The sequence below is a fragment of the Dermacentor andersoni genome, chromosome 2 (genome assembly GCF_023375885.2).
Source record: "Dermacentor andersoni chromosome 2, qqDerAnde1_hic_scaffold, whole genome shotgun sequence".
Lineage (NCBI taxonomy): Eukaryota > Metazoa > Arthropoda > Arachnida > Ixodida > Ixodidae > Dermacentor > Dermacentor andersoni.
Window position 1 is genome coordinate 27,948,996 of NC_092815.1, and position 21,910 is coordinate 27,970,905.

General features: G+C 46.4%; 3 protein-coding genes across 3 annotated transcripts in view; 2 read left to right on the forward strand and 1 right to left on the reverse strand.

Moving 5' to 3' along the window:
* The window catches only part of Gcn5 (Gcn5 acetyltransferase), a 54,896-nt gene that overhangs the window by 31,151 nt on the left and 1,835 nt on the right, over window positions 1-21,910 (forward strand). Inside the window, exons 16-19 of the mRNA XM_050189631.3 lie at window positions 412-526; window positions 9,645-9,675; window positions 13,132-13,201; window positions 13,313-13,397. Coding sequence (XP_050045588.1) covers window positions 412-526; window positions 9,645-9,675; window positions 13,132-13,201; window positions 13,313-13,397 — 301 coding nt within the window. The remainder of the gene's footprint in view (window positions 1-411; window positions 527-9,644; window positions 9,676-13,131; window positions 13,202-13,312; window positions 13,398-21,910) is intronic.
* Window positions 4,851-6,447, forward strand: LOC129387767 (uncharacterized). The gene has a single exon (XM_055077312.2). The coding sequence runs from the start codon at window positions 5,009-5,011 to the stop codon at window positions 6,170-6,172; it is 1,164 nt and encodes a 387-aa protein (XP_054933287.1). The 5' UTR covers window positions 4,851-5,008; the 3' UTR covers window positions 6,173-6,447.
* Window positions 6,615-9,638, reverse strand: LOC126542529 (uncharacterized). Its single transcript, XM_055077313.2, has 5 exons — window positions 8,896-9,638; window positions 8,192-8,411; window positions 7,309-7,482; window positions 6,949-7,038; window positions 6,615-6,857 (listed from the first exon to the last, which is right to left on the reverse strand). The coding sequence occupies exons 1-5, from the start codon at window positions 9,017-9,019 to the stop codon at window positions 6,632-6,634; spliced, it is 834 nt and encodes a 277-aa protein (XP_054933288.1). The 5' UTR covers window positions 9,020-9,638; the 3' UTR covers window positions 6,615-6,631.

Sequence of the window (21,910 nt, forward strand, 5' to 3'; positions counted from 1 at the left end):
TATCTATGCTTCATTTCATTGAAGTAGTGTACTACTAGCCTTATCTAATCGCGACTATGTTGTAACCACCTTTGCAGTAAAGCTGTAAGGGAATAATTTAGTGGGCGATTATCTGTATTATTTTGTTTCATTGGAAGAGAGGGGACTCAACAGGAGGTGCAATCTTCAAAGGTCAGAGAGAGACTGTTCAGCATGATCTCGGGCTATGTGGCGAGCATTAAATGGTGCTAGATAACTCAGTGTGTGTTTCTACGCTATGTTTCTTTTGCAAAAAATTTAGTGTAAGTCTAGGAAACTAGTGAAGGTAACTGAAGTTCTGCCATAAGAATTGTGCTTGAATGGTTTGATGCTTTCCCTGTGGCCCTTGTTTATCAACATTTTTATTTGTCTCCTCCTTTTTGTGTGCTGTAGATAGTGAAGAAGTTCATCGAGAAACAGCAGGAACACATGCAGAAAGTGTACCCTGGTGTGCCCTGCTTCAAGGAGGGCGTCAGAGAGATCCCTCTCGAGAGCATTCCAGGCCTCCGTAAGCATATGCTTCATTTACTTTCTCCCGAGTTTTGAAGTTATGCTTTTCTAGCTTAAGCTGTATACTACAGTGGAACCCCGGTTATACATCCCCTGGTTTTGCGACGACCCGGTTTTTATGACGGATTAGCGCAGTCCCGGCGAAGTCCCCATAGAAGCAATGCATTGAAAACCCCGGTTATCTGACGCAATTTTACGCCTGACCTGCGTTATACGACGACCCTCGCGAAGTACGGCACAGAATGGCGGACGAAAGAAAAGTGCCGCGGGTCTCTTTCCTCGCCCCGTCTATCTGCATGAGGAGCGCTTGACACCGCTCAACCGGTTTGCTCCGGCGCAGCTTTCTACCCTGCCTCGTCTCATCGTTCGTTTCTCTCTCCCCCACCAGCAACCACCCGCGACGCTCGCTGTGCTGAAATACAGTTGAACCTCTATGTAACGAACCTCTATGTAACGAATTCCTGGATTTTACGAAATTTTTCAATTCCCCAACGCATCCCCCATTGAAGCCCATGTATAGGCGACCTCCATGTAACGAACACGTTGCGGCGGTTGACCTTGATGTAACGAATTCGTGGCGCAGATCATCGAGCTGTATCTTGTAATGTTCTGTCCAAAATTCGACCGCGCAGTGCGCAATTTTAATGAATATTGTTTAAGTAACTTTTTATATTAAAAGGTAAAGTAGACTGCAAGCAGAACGCTTGCAATCGCAGCAAACAAGCAAACCTCGGTGATGATGATGATGTTGAGCACCGCTAGCGCTGCTCCGTGGCAAGCGTGACAACATCTGGGCTTTCATTTTGTAGCTTGACACTAGGTGGCACTACTACGACAAATTCTTTTGTGGTGTCTTGCGGCGCATTTATGGTAAGCCTTCTTCGTCAGCGTGTTGACGTGCGTGTGCAGGTGTGTGTTTACGGTGTCGGTTCGTTGCGATGAGTTCCGCTATGAGGAAACGCAAGGTTTTGTCACTTGAAGATAAGCTCTCGATTTCGAATGCTGTTACCGCCGGCGAAAAAAAAAAGGATGTCACTGTCCGCTTCAATATACCAGCCAGCTCCCTGTCAACCATTCTTGCTGCAGAACAAAGCATCCGCACTGCGATAGTCGGGCACAAGTGCCAAGAAGAAAAGAATGAAGACGTCGACATACACTGGGGGGGCAACGGCGTGTTTGCATGGTTTTTGGACGGACAAGCACAAAACATGCCCATAAGGGGCGCGATTTTGCAGCAGAACGCCATAGATTTTGCTTGCATCCTAGGCCACGACGACTTCAAAGCGAGTAACAGCTGGCTACAAGGATTTAAAAGCCGGCACGGTGTCGTCGGAAAGGTGATATCTGGTGAGTCTGCCTCCGCAGACAGCGATGCTGCTGCCTCGTGGGTGGCCGAGAAGCTTCCCGGCATTTTCAGCCGCTATGAAGCTGCCGACATTTATAATGCTGATGAGACGGCCCTGTTTTATCAAATGTTACCGAGCCGCACGTTGTCACTAAAGGGAGAAGACTGCCACGGTGGAAAGCAAACTCCGTGTAACGGTTTTGCTTTGCGCCAACACTGATGGCAGCGACAAGCGAATCCCATTGGTTATTGGCCGCAATGCCCGGCCCAGATGTTTTAAAGGAGCAAGGCGGATCCCAGTAAAATATGTGGCAAACTCCAAAGCATGGATGTCGCGGGCAATTTTTTCCGACTGGCTGAAGGAGCTCAACCAAGATGTCAAACGACAAGGCCGCAGCATTTGTTTGCTGCTTGACAACTGCTCCGCGCACCATGGGGAATTCCTACAGCTTTCGAACGTCGAGCTGCAGTATTTGCCACCTAGCTGAACTTCTCTCATACAACCGTTAGAAAAAGGGGTTATTAACAGCTTTAAATGCTGTTACCGCCGTCGATTGATACAAAAGATGCTCCTGGACATCCGCCTTGAATGGCCGACGAAAGTGGATATCTACCAAGCAATCCAAATGCTTGCTGCGTCGGAAATGCTTGCTGCATCAAGAGGTCGGATCACAAGTGATCGCCAATTGCTTCGCCAAGGCTCAGGTAAAAAAGGTTCTGCAGCAAAGCAATCAAGGCAGCTTCGATGTCGGCGTATGTAAAAGCGCGTACAGTCGCCGACCGTTTATTCGGACCTCACGGGGACTACGAAAATGTCCGAATAAACAGGTGTCCGAAAAAGCAGATTAAGAAAAAAAAATGAAATCCTTTATTTCCACGCACTTATTCGGGCTCGGCAGTAGGCTTGAAGAAATCGTGAATGCGCCGTAGCACGCTGTTCCGTTTACGCGCAATCAGATAAGCCTGAATCTCGGAGAGGGTTGTACAGTCACGATGGGCGGCTGAAAGCACAGTCACTGCTTGTACATGCTCCGCATGCGACGGCAGTGTAGTATATGGTGCGTCATCTTCCGACTCAGAGTCATCGTCCGGCGGTGCAGCAGAAACCTGACGAATGATGTCGCCGTCGTCGAGTTCTGCGCATGTCAGTACAGCAGTGTCGGCACCTGTGAAACTGTCAAATGAGACGGTGTCCGGAGTCGCAATGCAACCACTGCGCAGGTCTCGGCAGAACATTTTCTGCGTCAGTAGGGAGCGCATTGGAAGGGGTCAAATCTTAGGCCTCCCGGCACCCGCTTGCCGGCATTCCCCGGCGCAGTCTGCGCGGGCACTGTCAGCGCCATTAGACACTTGACGCGATGTTTTCGTATGCCGCGTTGGATCACTGAAACCTCGACACAGCACACAAAGCAAACACCACTGTGCCGACACCAGTCGCACAAATGAAAACCGTGGCCTGCTCGCAGCGTCGTGCATGAAGAAACAAATCAGCTGCTGGATTGTCTTGACATGGCTTACTAAGCTGAAACCGGAACTGCTGTAGAGCCACTCTATCGAACCAGGCAGAAACGATGATGATGAGCGGTGATTTCCAGTAGCGCCACTTCGTGGGGCAGCAAGGAGGCTCCGTTCAAAACAAAAAAGTCGAACCATGCACCGGTCAGAGTCAGTGCATGGTGCTCTCGATGGAGTTGGCTCAAGAAGTGTCCGAAAAATCAGACGAGAGGTTGCAAGGTGTCCGAACTTTCGGAAGTTGTTATACATTGTGGTCTATGGGGAGAATGGCGGTGCCGCGAAGCTGACCGAATAATCGGGCATGTCCGAATTTTCGGAGTCCAGAAAATCAGTCGGCGACTGTACTCGTGTACACTTTGCCGAGTGCGTCTTGCTGTACACATAGAGTATTGTCTGCTTGTTCTTGACGATGTTACACAGTGTTTACAAGGAAACATGGTGCTTTTCGACGAGAGCAGTTTTTGATGCCATTGACTTGCTGGCCTCTTCAGTCAAACAAACCTCTTCTTGCAGTGACAAACTCTTGTACTTCGTCATCTTCTGAGCACACCAAGGTTAAACATTTCACAATGAAAAATGCACAGGCGTAGACAAATGCAGCGGTTACACAACATTTGCCAACTGAGATCCAACTGGCAAGACCAAACAAGGCCCATAAAGCTGGAAAAGCACGGCCTTCAAGATCTGTTCTTAAAAGAACTGCGTAGATTCTAATTTAGTTGAAACCTCCGAGATTGGCGACCCCTGTTGCATAGCTTGGAAGCCGCGGCCAAGTGTGCAAATTAACAGGGAAGTGGCTGACTGGCTGCACCAATTATCTGGTAAAATATGCATGTAAAAATTCGGGACCGCACATGTAATACAAGTTATCTGGGATTCCCAATTAACCGAGTGCGAATTACCAAGGTGCTACTGTACTTTACTATCAGTGTGCCACGAGTTGATTCTGCATATGATAGCAAAGCGTTTTAGTTGACTGGAAGTGGAAACTACTGTGGTACACTGGCATTTTGCAAAGGTCTTGCCCTTACGGCTGCAGCATCAGCCACACATGTGCCGTGAGTTGTTTTCGATGTTGCTTCAGCCAAAAAGTACAAAATTTTGCAGGTAGAATGCCATCAGCAACAACGTAAACGAAGTGTTGATGAACCATGATCTCCCGATAATGGCGTAGTAACTGTTGACTCTACAACTTTGCTTGGCAGCGGCACGCAGTTGCCATATTCACACCAACCCTGGCTGCATGAATATCGACAGTAATGATAAGATAGCAACGCTTGGGTGGCTGTTAGTCCAAATTGGTCAATATTCTCAAAATAGCCGTAGTGCATGCGATGCCACAAGGGGAACTACACAAAAGGTCCGTTCGATTTACCTTGCACTGCGTGAACTAGTTCCTCGCAGTTCAGAAAAAGTGCCACACTCATGCAGCGCCAGTTCAGCAGTGCAGGCATAGCGCGACACTAGCGCCAAACTGAAACGAATGCTGAAGTGCAGGTAGTGCAGGCCTTCTGCTGGTCTTGGCGCTTCGCCAGCTGCACGTCGACTTTTGTTTATGGATTGATCCAGCCTGCCCGCGTTTAGGCGAAAGTGTTTTGAAGGGTGTACAGGCTGGTTGATATGGTGGAAAGCGCTATGGATTGCGGCGCATGGTCTGCAGCCATCGTTCAAACAGTTATTGAGCTGATGGACTCGGACAGTGAAGACGAGGACTTCGACGATATTGTCACAATTCTAGCGCTGAAGCTAACTAGGTTGCAACGCAATAGAATTTCTAAGTACTGTGAAGAACTCGTGAGTCGCTACTTTGATTTTGAATTTAAAAGACTTTTCCGCCTATCGCGCGAGACGTTTGACAGACTTGCTACCGGATACATGGCGTCGCCGTTCTTCCCGAGCGCGACAAGAAGAGGACGTCCAAGGGTTAGTGCCGAAAAGACATGCTTGGTGGTTTTGTGTTACTTGGGTGGACAGTGCAGTATGTACTCTTTGGCTGACCGCTTCGACCTTGCCGTGTCGACTGTACACAGCTGTGTCGTGCGAATGTTGGATTTCCTCAACAGTGTCAGTGAGGAGGTTATTGCGTGGCCTGGCCGGCAGGAGCAGGAGCGCAGCAAGGCGAGCTTCCTTGCAAAAACCGGTGGCAAGGGGCCCCAAAACACAGTAGGCTGTATTGATGGCTGCCACGTCGAGATCAACAAGCCGACGGAATCTCCTCACTCTTACTACAACCGAAAGAAGTGGCCTTCAATTGTGCTGCAAGGCATTGTCAATGACAGAAACAAGTTCCTGGATGTATTTATTGGATTCCCTGGCTCGGCACACGACGCAAGGGTGCTGCGTGAAAGCCCTTTCTTTGAAGAAGCCGCGTTGAAATGCTGCAATGGATATATCCTTGGAGATTCAGCATATCCCCTCCTACCATGGCTGATGACGCCTTACCGAGACAACGAGGCTACTTTCCCGTCGTGGAAGAAAAAGTTCAACGTGGTTCATTCGCAGCAAAGAGTTGCAGTTGAGAATGCTTTCGGATTGCTAAAGCAGCGCTTCAGGCGGCTGTATCTCGTCGATGCTGCAAGCATCAAACAGTGCGTACTTACTGTCATGGGTGCATGTGTTCTGCACAACTTGTGCAACGAAGAGAGGGATTTTTTTGACGAACTGCGGCAGCTGCCAGTGCAAGAAGAAGTTGTCAATGATGAAGACACCGATATCTTCATTGACCGTGGTGTGGCAGGTTTCAGCGAGAGCTTGCGAGAAAATATTGCTCAGAATCAGTGCTGATGCTGTATACATTTGAGTGTACACATCAAGCATTTTTTGTCATGGGCATGTGTGCACAAGTGCCAACAGCAAAGAACAGTGTATTGAATAGCACATCCATTTCTGGTACCTGCAGGGCTGATACACTGCCTTCATAGCTATTCTAACTACTCTTATAGTCACTGCAGCTATGTACAAGGTGTGGATGCACAGTTGTTGAATTTGAATGTTGCTGAAAGTTAATGCCATTAGCTATTGACCCAATAGAGAAAGTCAATAAATGGTTAATGCATGTTGGGGTGCTGTGTGCGATTTACTACATAGCCGAAATGGGGGCTGATGCAGGATGTGTTGCAAGACACATCGTTAAATGAGGCTTGAGAACCACTGCCAAACATATGCTTGTAGTAAAGCATGTTTTAGTCATCTTATATCAGTGACTGGTGAGAAAGCAACATGGCAATCAATGTTTTTGGCAATTTATTTGACCTGGGTAGCTTTAGCCTCAACTGCTGTAACAAGCCGCTCCAGCAAAGCCATCTTTTTGTCAAAGCGCTCGGCCCGATCCTTTTTGGCCTCCTGGAAAACATCCAGGAGGGTGTTGATGGAAGTGTCCCTGCGGCGCCGCTTGTGGAGTACATCATCCTGGGGCTGTTGCGATGGCCCTGCCTCGTCGTTGCAACTGGCCTCTGTGTCTGAAGGTGTACTGGAACAAGCATTTTAGGTTGAAAACACTTTTTGGAACTGCTGCATAATTTTTTTGGAACTGCTCCATAATTAAGCTCAGGCAGTCTTACCATAAATCTTCAGCCTGTATTACTTTTCCTGGGGCTAAAAGGAATGGGGGTGCAATGTGATGCTCGCGCTCCAGTACCTCACCTAGCTCCCTAAAAAAATATGTTCAAAACATTCATGAATGGCAGCTCAAGTAAATCCACAGTAGCAAGAACCTCGGAACATTTCATGATGCAGCACAAAAGGCAAAATGAGCAAGGGGTTTTTGGTGAGCCTCTGTCTGCTAACCAACATTCCAAGAAGTAGACTTGTCTGTCTTGGTGAAAACAAGTCCACTTGTTAAATGTTGGCTATCAGGCCAAAGCTCTCCTCTACCTCTTGTTCAGTTTGCTACGATTTTGACCTCCAGTAAATGTACTTACTCTTCATGGCTGCAGTTGACGCGCGAATGGCCTGAGGAGTTGTTCTTCGTCTTTGCTCGTTTGTATGCCCTTTCTAAACTCTTCCATTTATTTTCGGCCTGAATTGGGCTCACATTGCAATGAAAGCGTTTGTTTATTGCATTGGCAAGGGCTTGCCACAGTGCCTTCTTCGTCCTGAAAAGATGCAGAGCATAAAAATATATTTTTCCATTTAACAAAACAAAAGGCAGCAACAGGGGTTTCTCAAGATGTCTGCAGACCAATGAAGACCACTGAGAACATTTAGAAGCTCCTGCACTGGTGTGATGACCTCTAGGGTGGACTCGCAAGGAGCAAGGAAAATGATCTCGTTCAGCACAGTTTCTGAAATTTCATTACTCTCAATGGCCAAATTGGCATTACATAGGGAAGGAAGCTTCATCAAAACGTAGTCATATCAGCATGTTCTGATGATCATGATGTTACTAACAGGTTAATACCAGTTATTTAAACAGACGAGCCAAACCTACCAGTGCTGGCAGCATGATGAGAGTAAACATACACATGAAGGAATATTTCGACAGCGCTAAAAAAGACACACACATAGACAGGGTCAGGACGGGCACGCTGAACTCCAACTGGCTTTATTATTTTTTTTTTGAAACAAGTAAAAACGATAACTTTCTGTGTGGGCTTCACACTGACGGTAGGCATCCGAACCTGTATACATACATACAAATGTGCATATTAGCAGCTATATTTATATATTGCATAGCATATATGAAAATAACCAGGGAATGAAGGAGGAAAACCGCTAATAAAATTATGGTCAGTAAGCTTGTCTAATCACTCAGTAGCTTGGCCAAGCATGATAGAACCCCACAAAGACTAACAAAAAGCTTACCGGAAGCCCCCTTTTTTCCCAAGAAGAGCCTTCTTTTCCTTGTAGTCCGAAATCAGGAACCGTGTCCTGCTTTCAGACCACAGTTCAGTGGTATCTGATTCCGGCACGCCCCGTGCCACTTCTGCAGGTGCCTCCTGTGCCGCCGTTTCTGCTGCTGCTGGCGACTGGGTGCCGGTAGGCGGCTGCTGATCCGCAAACACTACGGACATAACTGTCCCGCCTGGTTAAGAAGTAGAAAATTACTCAGTGCAACATAATAATCTAGTCTGTGGCTGTACAATGCCGGACGTACAAAAGCTAACAATTTTTGTTTTTGTCAAGAGCAGTATATCCCAACAACGTAAACACAACTGTTTAGACGCAAGCGTACCGCACCCAATAGCTAGAATACCATTGAGTGCACATGCGGAATCAATATAAGTATAAAAAGTTACCTTTAAACGCTAACCTACGCACCGATATTGCGCCCCGTTAGCACACACAAAGAGGTATTAGTGCTAATACACACAAATAGGTATCAGTTTACTACAGATAGTCGTGTGCCAAGGAAGGGTAAGCTGTCATACAGAAACTAACTCGCAGCAGTTAATGATGCGATTAGCGCGCTGACTACAGCGAAATATTTCTTGCGGGTATGACGTTACAAGCAAAATGCTTCGTGCACCCACGTGTCTCATGCAACATGGAGCTGTGCCCAAACATACCTTCTGTCCTGTACGCATAGCCGTTCTCTTGCCAAACATGGCTCCCATCGTCATTGACGATCGGCGTCAGCTTCGTTGCCACGCCGTCTATTGCAACGCAAATGCTGCCGTCGTCTGCTGCCATGGCTGTTGCGCTTGTGCACGACCGGCACCACCTCCCAACACGGTGCAGGGTCTGCCTGAACTAGCCCTGCACGACGCCTGCACTTGTTTAAAACGAACGCCGTAGTTCAGAGGGCGCCACATTGCACTGCCAAAACGAATGGCCGAGTGTGGCACTACATGAACTAGTTCAGGTAGTGCAGATAAATCGAACGGACCAAAAGAGTGCCACCTTTGTGGCCTCCAAGATTGCGCGTGGTGCTGCACGGAAAAGTGTGCAAAAAATGCCGCTGCCGTAACCTCCGGGAAAGCACTGGCCCACATGCCATTGCTCATCTTGGAAGTTATATTTTCGTCGGGTTGGCGCACTGCCATGCTTTAGAACTTTGTGTGCACCCTCCTTTCACCATGACCTGGTATGAAACATTCTTTGTAACAGTATTGTGCTTTGAAATGTTTGTTATATCTGGATGCATTTTCAATAGGCAGGGTCGAAAAATCGTAAATGCAGAGTAATATGGTCGCTATAACCAATAATTCCTTATATCTGGTATTGTTATAAATCAGTTCAACTGCAGTGGCTTTCAGGTTCTGGGTTACGTTACCGCTGATCATGTTGGTGTAACAGATTCCTTCTTTTTTTGTAGGGGAAGCAGGCTGGAAACCGGACAAGAAATAGTAAGTAATGCGACAATTTTGTCTTGCTTTTTAGGACCTAGCAACAAAACAGGGACGAAAATTATACACTGGACGTTGTAAGCTGCTGTCCAGGGAGAGTTCTACAGAAATAATTTTTTCAAATTGGTTCATTGTTAGAGGAGATAGGAAAAATTGAAATGTTGCATTGCCGTGCCACTAGTAGGTTCGGTTTGCTGTCACTGTAGACACACCCTTTTTGCCTCGACTAGTGTCCGCAAGCAACATTCCTTCTCTGCCTTCTATACAGAGCCGAAAGATGCGCCATGTTTATGTCATGAGCCCCGGCTCCTGTTATACAATGCACTTTGGAGTCATGGAGGCATTATGGAATCAGGGTGTAGACGAGCCGTATGTACAAATACTGAAAGATATCTATAGCGGCTCAATAGCCACCGTAGTCCTCCTTAAAGAAAGCAACAAAATCCCAATAAAGAAAGGCGTCAGGCAGGGAGATACGATCTCCCCAATGCTATTCACAGCGTGTTTACAGGAGGTATTCAGAGACCTGGATTGGGAAGAATTGGGGATAAGAGTTAATGGAGCATGCCTTAGTAACTTGCGATTCGCAGATGATATTGCCTTGCTTAGTAACTTACGGGACCAATTGCAATGCATGCTCACTGACCTGGAGAGGCAAAGCAGAAAGGTGGGTCTAAAAATTGTCTAAAAATTAATCTGCAGGAAACTAAAGTAATGTTTAACAGTCTCAGAAGAGAAAAGCAGTTTACGATAGGTAGCGAGGCACTGGAAGTGGTAAGGGAATACATCTACTTAGGGCAGGTAGTGACGGCGGATCCGGGTCATGAGACGGAAATAATCAGAAGAATAAGAATGGGCTGGGGTGCGTTTGGCAGGCATTCTCAGATCATGAACAGCAGGTTGCCATTATCCCTCAAGAGAAAAGTGTATAACAGCTGTGTCTTACCAGTACTCACGTACGGGGCAGAAACCTGGAGGCTTACGAAGAGGGTTCTATTTAAATTGAGGACGGCGCAACGAGCTATGGAAAGAAGAATGATAGGTGTAACGTTAAGGGATAAGAAAAGAGCAGATTGGGTGAGGGAACAAACATGAGGTAATGACATCTTAGTTGAAATCAAGAAAAAGAAATGGGCATGGGCAGGACATGTAATGAGGAGGGAAGATAACCGATCATCATTAAGGGTTACTGACTGGATTCGAAGGGAAGGGAAGCGTAGCAGGGGGCGACAGAAAGTTAGGTGGGTGGATGAGATTAAGAAGTTTGCAGGGACAACATGGCCACAATTAGTACATGACCGGGGTAGTTGGAGAAGTATGGTAGAGGCCTTTGCCCTGCAGTGGGCGTAACCAGGCTGATGATGATGATGATACTTTTTAGTGGCGGTATTGCACATTCTTTATAATATGAGTTGCCCAAGTCACGTGCCTTAGGCATTGCATTTGTGACAGTAGAGGCATTAGGCAGTAGAGGCATTTGCGGGTGTGTGTGACCTTGACTCAAGTTGGAAGTGGAGCTCTCTCGAGAGGAAGGACCTGTGGGCTTTTGTTGGAAATTTCAGCTGGTGTTGACCCACGCATCGCTTTGATGATTTGCAGGCACGATCATTGAGTCCATATTCTGTGAACTTGACAAAAGTCATCAAAGAATTGAAAATTCCTAATCTGTTCTGCAGCTGTATGCTTTTCATGATTCTCAAAATGTATGAAATGTGGAATTTTAAACGAACAGTAATAATTGGCAACTCAAGGGGTAATGAAATGGTGTATGCTGCACAATTTGTTCTTGTAGTGAGACTAGCGCCTTGTTTCAAACTTGAAAGGTTGACATAAGGTAGCTGCTTATGAAACTGAAGCCTTTAATTTCTTAAAGGGACACTAAAGGTTACCAGAAAGCCAAGTTAAAGTGATAAAGCAATGCTCTAGAACGGCTAAGGCATTAATATAATCGCGAACAGAGCTTTAGTAACCGAGAAATTGAGGTAAATGCACGACACGATTTGAGACCCCCCAGCGACATTCCGGTACTAGCCCGATGACGAAAGCACTCCTCATCATAATTTATGTCACTAGTACTCAACTACTCGTATTAAAAATATAATTTCATTAGATTATAAGACGGAAGAAAATGCTACTTGTCTACTTCTATTCGATTCTAAGAAAAAAATAACACTTTGACGTTACCCTTGAGTAGTATGGGTGATCGAAAGGTTTCGTTTTCGCTCGGCTCTGCGCGCTCGACTTTGCGCCACGCGCGCTTTGGAGCTTCAGTTGTTTCTTTATCGCGTCGTGCTGCGATGGTCCTGCTGGCTCGCAAAACTTGCATTTGGAACAAGCAGCGAGAATGCCACGTCCATGTGATGTCGTGGGATGTGCGAACGGTCCGCGGAACTTGGCCAAGGGCAGTTGCAGCGGCGAATCCAACGTTACTTATCACTGTGTGCCAACGAGTGAACCACTCCGTTCGAAGTGGTTAAGTGCCGTAACTCTGCCACAGCGCGCTGGCAAAGAGCCTAAAAATCACGTAGTGTGCTCGCTGCACTTTCTTCCAGAGGATTACGAGTTCAATGCCGACTTAATGAAGTCGCTTGAAGTGCCTTTCAAAGCAGGCTGTCGTCGTTGTAGTACGCAATGACGCCGGCAGTGCGAACCCTCAACAGCAGGTCACGTTCATCAGTGCTTAAATCGCTGAACTCGAGCCCAGCATCGCGAGCTAATGTGTCGTTGTCAGGGTCATCTATTGCAACGAACGTTGAAGTTGGCGTCATAAAATAAAGAACCAGCTTATCGTCGTGCACTTTCCCTTCCGCTAGCCACCATAGTTCCGCTTTCGCGCTGCTGTCGGCTCTGTCTTGGCTCTGTTTCTGGCCGCGCATTTGCGTTTCGTGCAGAAAAGCCGTAGCGCCATCTGCGGGAGCCGTTTTACTCACCGACTGCGCGACGTCACTTTGAGACCATGACGTCAATACTCCTCGATCAGAGGGCGGGTGATTTGAACTGCGCTAGAGGTACGCGGACGCTTCAGAACGCATTTTCTCTTAAAATAAGTTTCTTCTTTGCACGAAACAAGCATTTCGAGGTTTCTGGGATGGTATTTCAACAGCCCACGTTGACTTAATATTAACCTTTAGTGTCCCTTTAAGAATGCTTGCACACTATAACATTATTTATTTCTTGTTTTTATTGAACATATTCTATCACAAATATTGTTATTACTGTATAAAAATTGATTTTTTGGGGGGGGGGGGGGGGGGACAAACACATCATTCACTTATCATAAACTGATCAGTCATAAAAAAAAATACTGATACCTTTTTGTTAATCTGTAAGTATAATTAAAGTCAGCACTTGCTTTTCTGTCATGTTTTCTATTTCACAGACATTGTCATTGACTTCTTGTGAGTGTGCTTTGACTGTGTAGCTGCACCCTGGTACTCAAAATCTTGCGTTTTACAGTGTCAAGCAAGAGCATACGGATCCTGATCAGGCATATCAAGCCCTGAAGTCTGTGTTGGTACAAGTTAGGGTAAGAGTACTTGCCTTTTTTTAAAGCCAGGTTGTTGAAGGAGTCTGAGACCCTGCATGAACTTTCTATTGTTGTTTTATTAATTTACTTGTTTATTTTTTATACTTTTAGAATCACAGTAGTGCATGGCCGTTTGTAAAGCCAGTGGAAAAATCCGAGGCACCTGACTACTATGATCACATCAAGTATCCAATGGGTAAGTGACATCACGGGATTACATAAGTAGATCAAGTTTCTGTAGCAAGTATAGAGTTTCTAAATAAATACCCTAGAGGGAAATGGGGTGCTAGTGTCTACGGGGGCTCTCATGAGCGTTGCCTCAACCTACATGGGAATGATGGGAAGTACAGGCTTCGAATTAACTTCAATCTTTAGACTAGCGGCGTTTGCTTGCGGCGCAGTAAACGAAGCTATACTCAAGTATTATCGTGTGAAATCAGATTTTATTTCTGCAGTGTCTTATATAATATGCAACACGTTACATAAACTTTGTATGACTTTGTGGTTGAAGCACGGTTTACTATGGTTTACACCAGGACACACCAGGGTATGCATTCTTGTGCAATTCCATACCCGATTTAATGCCAGAGAATAATTATTTATTTATTTTTACAACAGCAATAACAACCGTGCGTGTACTTATATAAAAATACTCATCAAGTATTTATTGAAATTAAAATTTTGTATTGTGAGAAAGTGTTGCGCCCTTGCGAGGAATGCTAAAAGTGTCGTCTGCTACGACGCCTGTTCGCTGCAAACACGAGACTTTTCTCGCAGACGACGGGCACTTGCAAACTCTCTCGCTCTTTCGAAAGGCTGCGTTGGCTGTCACGATTGCTGAACGGCTTCAAATACTTTTAAACAGATCTGCTGCACTGCTAGCAGGGATGCTTGAGGCCTCCTACGAGTATGCTTAATTTTATTTTATGTTGACGTACCGCTTCCAAAGTGTTACGGCGTGTCATTGCACTTACCCATTTTGTGAGACTAGACAACAGCCAGGAAGCAGCAACCTTTCCTACCACAAGTAAGTTTGTGTTCTCAAAGTCCTAAAACATGCATTTCAATGAGCACATAAACGAGCAATGCATAATGAAGCCCTGAAAAAATATTTGATTGTAAAGCCACTAGAAGTACAACTGTCTATGTCTTGTATCAGTAGTGCCTTCTTTTTCCTATTCTGAAGTTTCATAAAGCACGTAACGCTACAGCGCCATCCTAACACACTTAACAAACCAAGGTCCAAACAGCCAAACATGTTCTTTCAACGTTTACGATGCCGTCGCTTTCTCGTCAGGTCTGCGACACCACACCGCGACACAAATATCGTCCCAGCCAGCCGCTGGCCCAGCACGCTATCGCCACTTCGAGCAACAGAACAAAGGCACAGAGCTTTACGCTGCACTGTCCCACTGCAGGTTATAGCAATTGCGCTTGGAGCGAAACCGAAACTGCCAAAAATACTTGTAGACTAGATTGCCAGTCAACAGTATGCCAATCCATAGCCTGTACTTCCCATCATTCCCATAATGATTGAACGATCACAGCGCCAGGTTTCCCTCTAGTTATACTAATGTGAAGTTCTATGGTAGCAAGCTACATAAAAACCTTCTTGCTACTTTTCTGATGTAATAACCTATATTATTTTATCTGCTATAAAAACTGAAATAAGGTCAAGCTTTTTTTTCAAAAAACCTTTATGGAAAGTGCCTCCTCTACTTATATAGCAGTCTTTGGCACAATTTCACTTGTCGTCTGGCCACAACGGGACAAAGAAAGAAAGAATGAAGAAACTGTTGCCATTTTTCTTGTCATTGCCGTTGTAAACGTTCGGAAACAAGGTGTAAACATATCTTCCTAGTGTGTTGGGTTTGCAAAGTTAGCAGGTCATGACATGATTTTAGTGCTACATTCGAAAACAATGTGATGCGATACAACGTGAAAGTGCAAATGGGAGCATGGTAGCACTGCACTACTTGGTTGTAGAATGGTGCAACCACGGTGGTTGCAATTGTTGAATTTTTCTGAAAACCTCTTTCTGCGAATGCTGCGCTCTTCATGCTCAAGCTGTAGGCACTGTGGTAAAATTTATTTGTTGGCACTGTGCACCCCGGATGTGCAGAGTGTGCTGATCATTGCCTGATGACACTGTTGCGTGTACCTAGTCCTGCATAGCACATGTATTTGACATCACCAATGATGGGCTGTGGGATGTCATAATTGACTAGCTGATGTCCCCGGGCGAGAATCTTCACAGTTCTCGTGCGGTGTTCCTCTCCGACAACGAATGAGTATGTAGACAAAATAAAGTGTTTGCGGTAGACAACTGCATTCCATTTTATTGCAATAGCAATTTTATGGACACTCTAGGCGAATTTCTGCCGTTGCTGTGATGTTCGGTATGAAGTCTAAGTGCGATAAAATTATTGCCACCTGCCGTGTGCTGTAGGTGCGAGTGAAAGCTTGTGAGGGTGAGTAAGCAAGGATGATGGCTTGGTGCAGCTGAGTGTTTTCGCACTCGCAAGGGAGGAACGTGGGGAGGGTGCAAATAATCTTCTCACACATGTGAGAGAAAGAGGCGGCGGGGGGAGAAGAGGTGGGGAGAGTAGGGACATGCCTGTGTGCTAGGAGGGGCTGGGGAAGGGGGCAGGTTAGTGCACATCTCCTCCTAGTCCAGCTGCGGTGGCTCTGAGCGCAACCACGCACGTCATATCTTGTAGGCAATCTGCGCTGGGTTTGAAGGCTAGCCAACCTGAAATAGCTGATGACTTTGTGTATGCTGTGTTCTTGCGCGCGTAGCTCACCTTGGAGTGAGAGGCAGCATAAAAGGGAATTCACTCGCTGCTGCTCTTCGTCACGCCAACGTTCTGATACCGAGTGTCAGCAGTCATCCAGTGAGATTGGTTCATGTTTGCCTATGTGTGTGTGTAACAGTGTGCTTGTTAATTTAGTTGGTAAGTGAATGTGTACAGCTTTTTATGCAGCTGATCAAGCGACTAACCTTACGTCAGATAGCTGTCTAATAACTTGCTATCGCAATGAATGCTTTGCCTGTTGGGCGGAACTGTCACTTTTTCTCTTTTCTGTTTTATTCACCTCAAAGCTGTTGTATTTGTGCAATTTAGCTGTAAGCCTTTTAGAGAAAACATTTGGTAATGCCTCTTTGCACTGATCCTTATTTTGAATACATTTAAGTACTGCTCATAATGACACAGGAGGGCTAGCATGAAATGACACAGCTGAGAGCTAGGGTGGTGCCAGCTGTGATGATTACTGTGCCTGCAGATAAACTATACTGGAGGCCTGATTGGTTTTGACACAACCAATTTATTACTGCCTGAATCATGCAATATGAGGTAGCATCTTTCTCTGAAATGATGTGGATGCCATTTTGCATTTCTGCAACGATGATGTGTTTTATGCTATTCTTACGCAATATCTGGAAAGTTCGTAAAATCACTGCATTAAGTCAAGTCACTGCATTATGGTTTTTAAGAAGTAGTTAAAAAGTTTTGTTACTTTGCTCAGTGCAGTGTAGCACAGCTTTATGGGTTCTAGTATCTAGAAATACTGTTAAAGTCAATATTTCATCTCTTATCTCGAGGTGTTTTTGTGCCGGATCCCATACATCTAAAAATCTTGACTCCAAAAATACCAGAAAAAGTAAAGTCGCATTTGCACCCGACAGGTGAATCATTGATAGCGATAGCAAATTATTAGACAGCTATATGAAGTATAGTTAGCTGCTTTACTGTCTGCATAAAACTGCTGTAAACATTCGCTTACTAACTATATTAACAAGCACATTATCACGCACGCACAGGCAAACACGAACACATTCCTATCTATGACCGCATACACTCGCTGTCAGAACGCTGGTGTGCTCAGAGCAGCAACAGCGGCGAGTGAATTTCGTGCTTCCTCTCCCTTCAACATGAACTAGGCGGGCGATAACACAGCGCACACGACGCTATCAGCTGTCGCAGGTCTGCTAGCCTTCGAACCCTGCACAGATTGCCTCCAATGTAGGACGCGCGCGGCCTCCCTCAGCCGCCACAGCTGGAATGGAAGAGGAGACACGTACTAACCTGCCCCTCCCCCTTCTTCCCCCCTTTTCTTTTGGCACGTTCGAGAAGACTGCACATACCCACCCCGCCTTTCTCCCTTACGAGTACGAAAAGAAACCGCAGCATCACGCCACCATCCTTCTCAGCTGACTCTCGTAAGGTTATGCTCACACTCACAGCATACGGCGCACTCCCCACTCCCTAGGGCAGCATGGCTGAGCTGTTCTCCATTGAGAGGCAGTTGCTGCGTTGCACATTACCCAACCCTTCACCTCCCACAAACTAAATCTCTCTCGGTGCGTGCTCGTGAGGTTATCACACTTGCACATTATGGGAAACATGATGGCGACGCTGACAGCGAAAAATTGCCTGGTGTGTCCATATAATTGCTTTCGCAATTAAACAGGCAACGGGGCAGCGTCTGCAATGTCGCTTCCACTCGCTTTTCACTCGATGGCAGCACGCTAGCCGAGCCAGACGCCACGCAGGGTCGCACTCCCCGCTTATCTTTCCCCCCTTCTTTTTACGACCGCTCGCGAGTGCTGTGGTCAAAACTCAAAATGCATTAGTTGGCGCTTTTGAGCAGACGCGATCAGCTCACGCGCTGCGCCCGAGAAGCCAGTGTGCGAGCCCACAACGCTTCAGTGTGATCACGGCTTGATAAGGCCGCTCGCTTCATGCTTGTGTGACAGTCAGGCGTAAAAGTTGTGCTAATCGTGGGCGTCTGCTAAAAGTGTGACAATTGTGTGCTTCTGCAGTTCGGTTTCGGTTTTCTAAGTTAAATTCCGGAATTCACTATGATGCAGAAAGTAGCAGCGTCAGCTTTTTGGATGCCTGAAACCGGTTATGCTTGGATGACAGGCTTCAAATATTGCATTAGGATCAATCGTCGTGAATCTCTGCCAAGCACATACATTGTATTAGAACAGGGCCACTAACGCCGCTGGCCATAGATGCCGACGTGTCCAGTGCTCATGCATGCGAAAGTGACCGAGACTATAATACTGGAGGCATATTGTAGAGTATGTGCTCTGTGCGTGGCCAGCGGGCTTCTATTTTTGTAATTTTGCTTATCTGGAAACTCCGCTTATTTCAAAATTTCTTCCGGTTGTTACAGCGTTGTGTTAACGGGGTTTTACTGTACTATCAGCGTCAAAAATGAAACGTGAACAGCGGAGCACGTGGCCCACGCATAAGGGAAGGTAGAGTGCTCGCCGTCCAGTCATCACCACTGACAAGCGCGCACATCCAGTTTCGCTGCACGGCGCTCGTTTGGGAGTCAAACAAAGGGCCAAAGGCACTCGGCACGCCCACGCCAGCCACCGTTGCGGCTGCCAGCGATAGCGCGCTGCGCAAGTGTGCTGAATGAAAGAATGAATGGGGCGTACAAGCTGCAAACCACATGAGTGAATCTACAATGATGACGGTGCAAACTGCACTATGCACACAGCTGTTCGCGCCGATGCATTTATGGTTTCGGCGAACTGTGCGACAATACTCGCTGTAAACAGGAAATTTTAGCTTCTCCTATTTTCTCCCTTTCAAATGTAAGAACCAGAACAAAAGCAAAAAAATCTCACTATAGGTGGATCGCGTGGTGCCGCCAAAGCGGAAGTGCGCGCCTGTCAATGGTGATGGCTGGACGGCGTCACTGTACCTTCACTTATGCTTGGCTCACGCGCTCCGCTGTTCACGTTTCACTTGACGCTGATAGTACTTCATATCTTTTGTTTGCTAGATGTTCCAGGACAGAATCTTTGCAGTGCAATGTGCATTCGTGCACACACACACACACACACACACGCACACACACACACACACACACACACACACACACACACACACACGCACACACAGTCGCAACTTGTGATAACAAAACATTTTCGTATCTCCGGCGAACGCTCATAGGGTACAATGTATTTCGTACCTCTCGACAACGAAATGTCACTGTACTGCAATCCCGCATCAACGAAATTTGCCGGAATGTAACTCCGCGTATTAAAAGGAAGCTGAAGAGTGTCGAATTCAATAAGACGCTCATATACGGATGCGGGAACCTTATAAACCATGTAGGTAAAATATGGTTTTTTTTTTTCAATTAGGAGCGACGTAATCGTCGGTTGAAATTGCGCTGTAGCTCCGCCCCCCGTCGAATGCCGCGCGCTGCTGCTGACGCTGACGATGCGAGCGGAGACCGGAAACCGCGGTGTTGTGACGTCAACTCTAGTGTTTCGTTCCTTCGCAGCGTCCGCGACCGTGCCTGACCGCGCTTTTTTCTGCGTGCGTGCCATCGTAATCTGCTTCGATCGACCCTGCATTCCTTTGTTGGTGCATCTGCGTGTATGTAGAGTGGTAGTCAACGTGCGTGGTGGTCAACGTGAGTGGTAATCAACGTGAGTGGTAGTCAACGTGGTAGTCAGCAGATGAAGGTCACTACACGTACTGCATGAACCGGGAAGCTTTTCACGCGTTTAAACCGTCTTTGTAGATTGCCGACAGCTTTGGACAGCGCACAAATGCCGACGATCGCATCCCCGTTTACGTTCCACGAGGAGGCATGCAGGAACACAACACTACAGTTGTTTGACCGTAAACGAGCTCACTAGATCGGTGAAAGATCGGCGAGACCACTAGATTGCTTTGCAAAAACATTCTCACCAAAGAGCATTTCCAACACGAGGTGATCCCAAGACTTTGCTTTCATTCGCGTCGAAAGCACTGCTCGCACCAGCATCGTTTGCTTCTTCGAGAGGCCAGCTCTTCGCAATCGGCTCGTACATGTAGGGAGTAACGCCGAACTCCTCAGAAAAACGCAGTCTCTCTAAATTTTCCATTACCGTCTCAGAAAAACAGCACCAAACTACCTGGCACCGCGCTTCATGTGTAGCGGCAGTGGTCGGTTACTAGAGTTGACGTCACGAGGCGCCCGACCAATCACAGGCGGAAACGAGACGCGCGAGCTGGGCGTGTCCGCTGCTGCACTTTTCGTCGAAATAAAATATATTTGCACTTTCTTTCGTTCAATTTCGATACGATATTCGAATTCGGAGGGTTGAAAACCATTATGTACAGATGTTCACTCATTTTTTCTGGAAAACCTTTCAGCTTCCCTTTAACTACTTGCGTAAGGCTAGCAGGCTCCAAGATGTGCTCAAACGCGATTGCTTTGCACTAAAATTGCGTAAAATACCACCACATTACACTTGTGTGGGCGCCGCCATTTTTGTTCACAAAAACAACCAAGCGTCGAAAGCAGTCAGTGTGCTGGAAACATGTTGTGGCCGCCATCTTGCTTGTTGTTCGCCCGTTTGAAGTGGCACGCTTGTTGCTACCGACATGTGACGACGATTTTTGCATGCCTACTATAACCGAGATCATAGATCGTTGTTCGAAATGCGCGTTCAGTTTGCGTTCCCCGTGGCTGGCGATTTGGCAAGGCCTAGGCCAATCGCGTGAAGCAAAACTGAATGCAAACTAAACGTGCTTTTAGAAGAACAGTCTCAGATTGCGGCATTGCACTGCGTAATGTACCCCTCGGTGAGAAAAATGCAGCAAAAAAAAGGAAATCCACGTCCCACTGACATGGAATTGTTTATGGCGCTTGAGATGGCGGTCGCAGCATATGGAGTGTCACGCATCGGGCCATGATTGAGCGATTGTCTGGCAATACGCATCCCTTCTTCAAGAATGCTGATTTTGGTGCCACTTGACAGGCATCGTGTGCGGATATGGTGTGGGCCGTAGATTTGCGCGAAAAGGCCGTTATCTCGATCGTTTGCCTTCGGGTACATGAATACAATCACTTTTGCGCTCGGAACCGGACGCGTCGGCACCTGCGTACAACAGTGTGTGCTGGAAAAATGCTGCTGCATGTGCTGTTGCTCTGCATCCGCTGCCAAGTTACGCAAAATCTCGCAAAAGTGATTGCATCTCCGAAAGCAATTGACCAAGAATACTGCGCTACGGCAGCGCTACCACTGCTGGTCGACGCATGCGGCGCACTTTGTACTGTCGGCAATGCGGTTCTATATCCTCGAGCAAAGCTTGCAAAGAAGGCTAATGGAATTTTGACAGTAAAGTCTTGTTCTGCGATGCATTACCTATCTGTGCTGTTTCTTTTCGCAACAACGAAATTCTCACGAAAGCGAATTTTTTAGCATTCCCCACCGATGCTGTTAATGCGAGGTTGGTTCAACTGTATGTAGTATATATATAATTTACTAAAACTGCAGGAAGCCTCCTTCGAATGGCTACTACCATAATTTTACACTCTGCCTTTATGTGCATTTCTTCTGGACTCTCAGCTTCTTGTTTTCTTGTGTAGTGCACCATGGTCCATCTATGTTCAATTAGGTGTACTCTGTGTTCTTCTGTTATTCTATAGAGTGTTTCACGTAACTTGAACCAAGGATTTAAAGAAAGTGGTTAACTGCGGCCGAATGAAACCAACGACATGTGGGTTGCCATCATGCGGCACTCCTCAAAATATTTTCTTATATTCTGTTTAGTTAATTAACTATATCAATTATGCAAAATTTTAATATTCACTTTAGGGTCAAATACATTTCGTTACGTTGTAGAAGGGATTCAGAAATGACCAATCCAATCTTTTTTTGGCAGTGTACATGCTGCTTGGTGATTT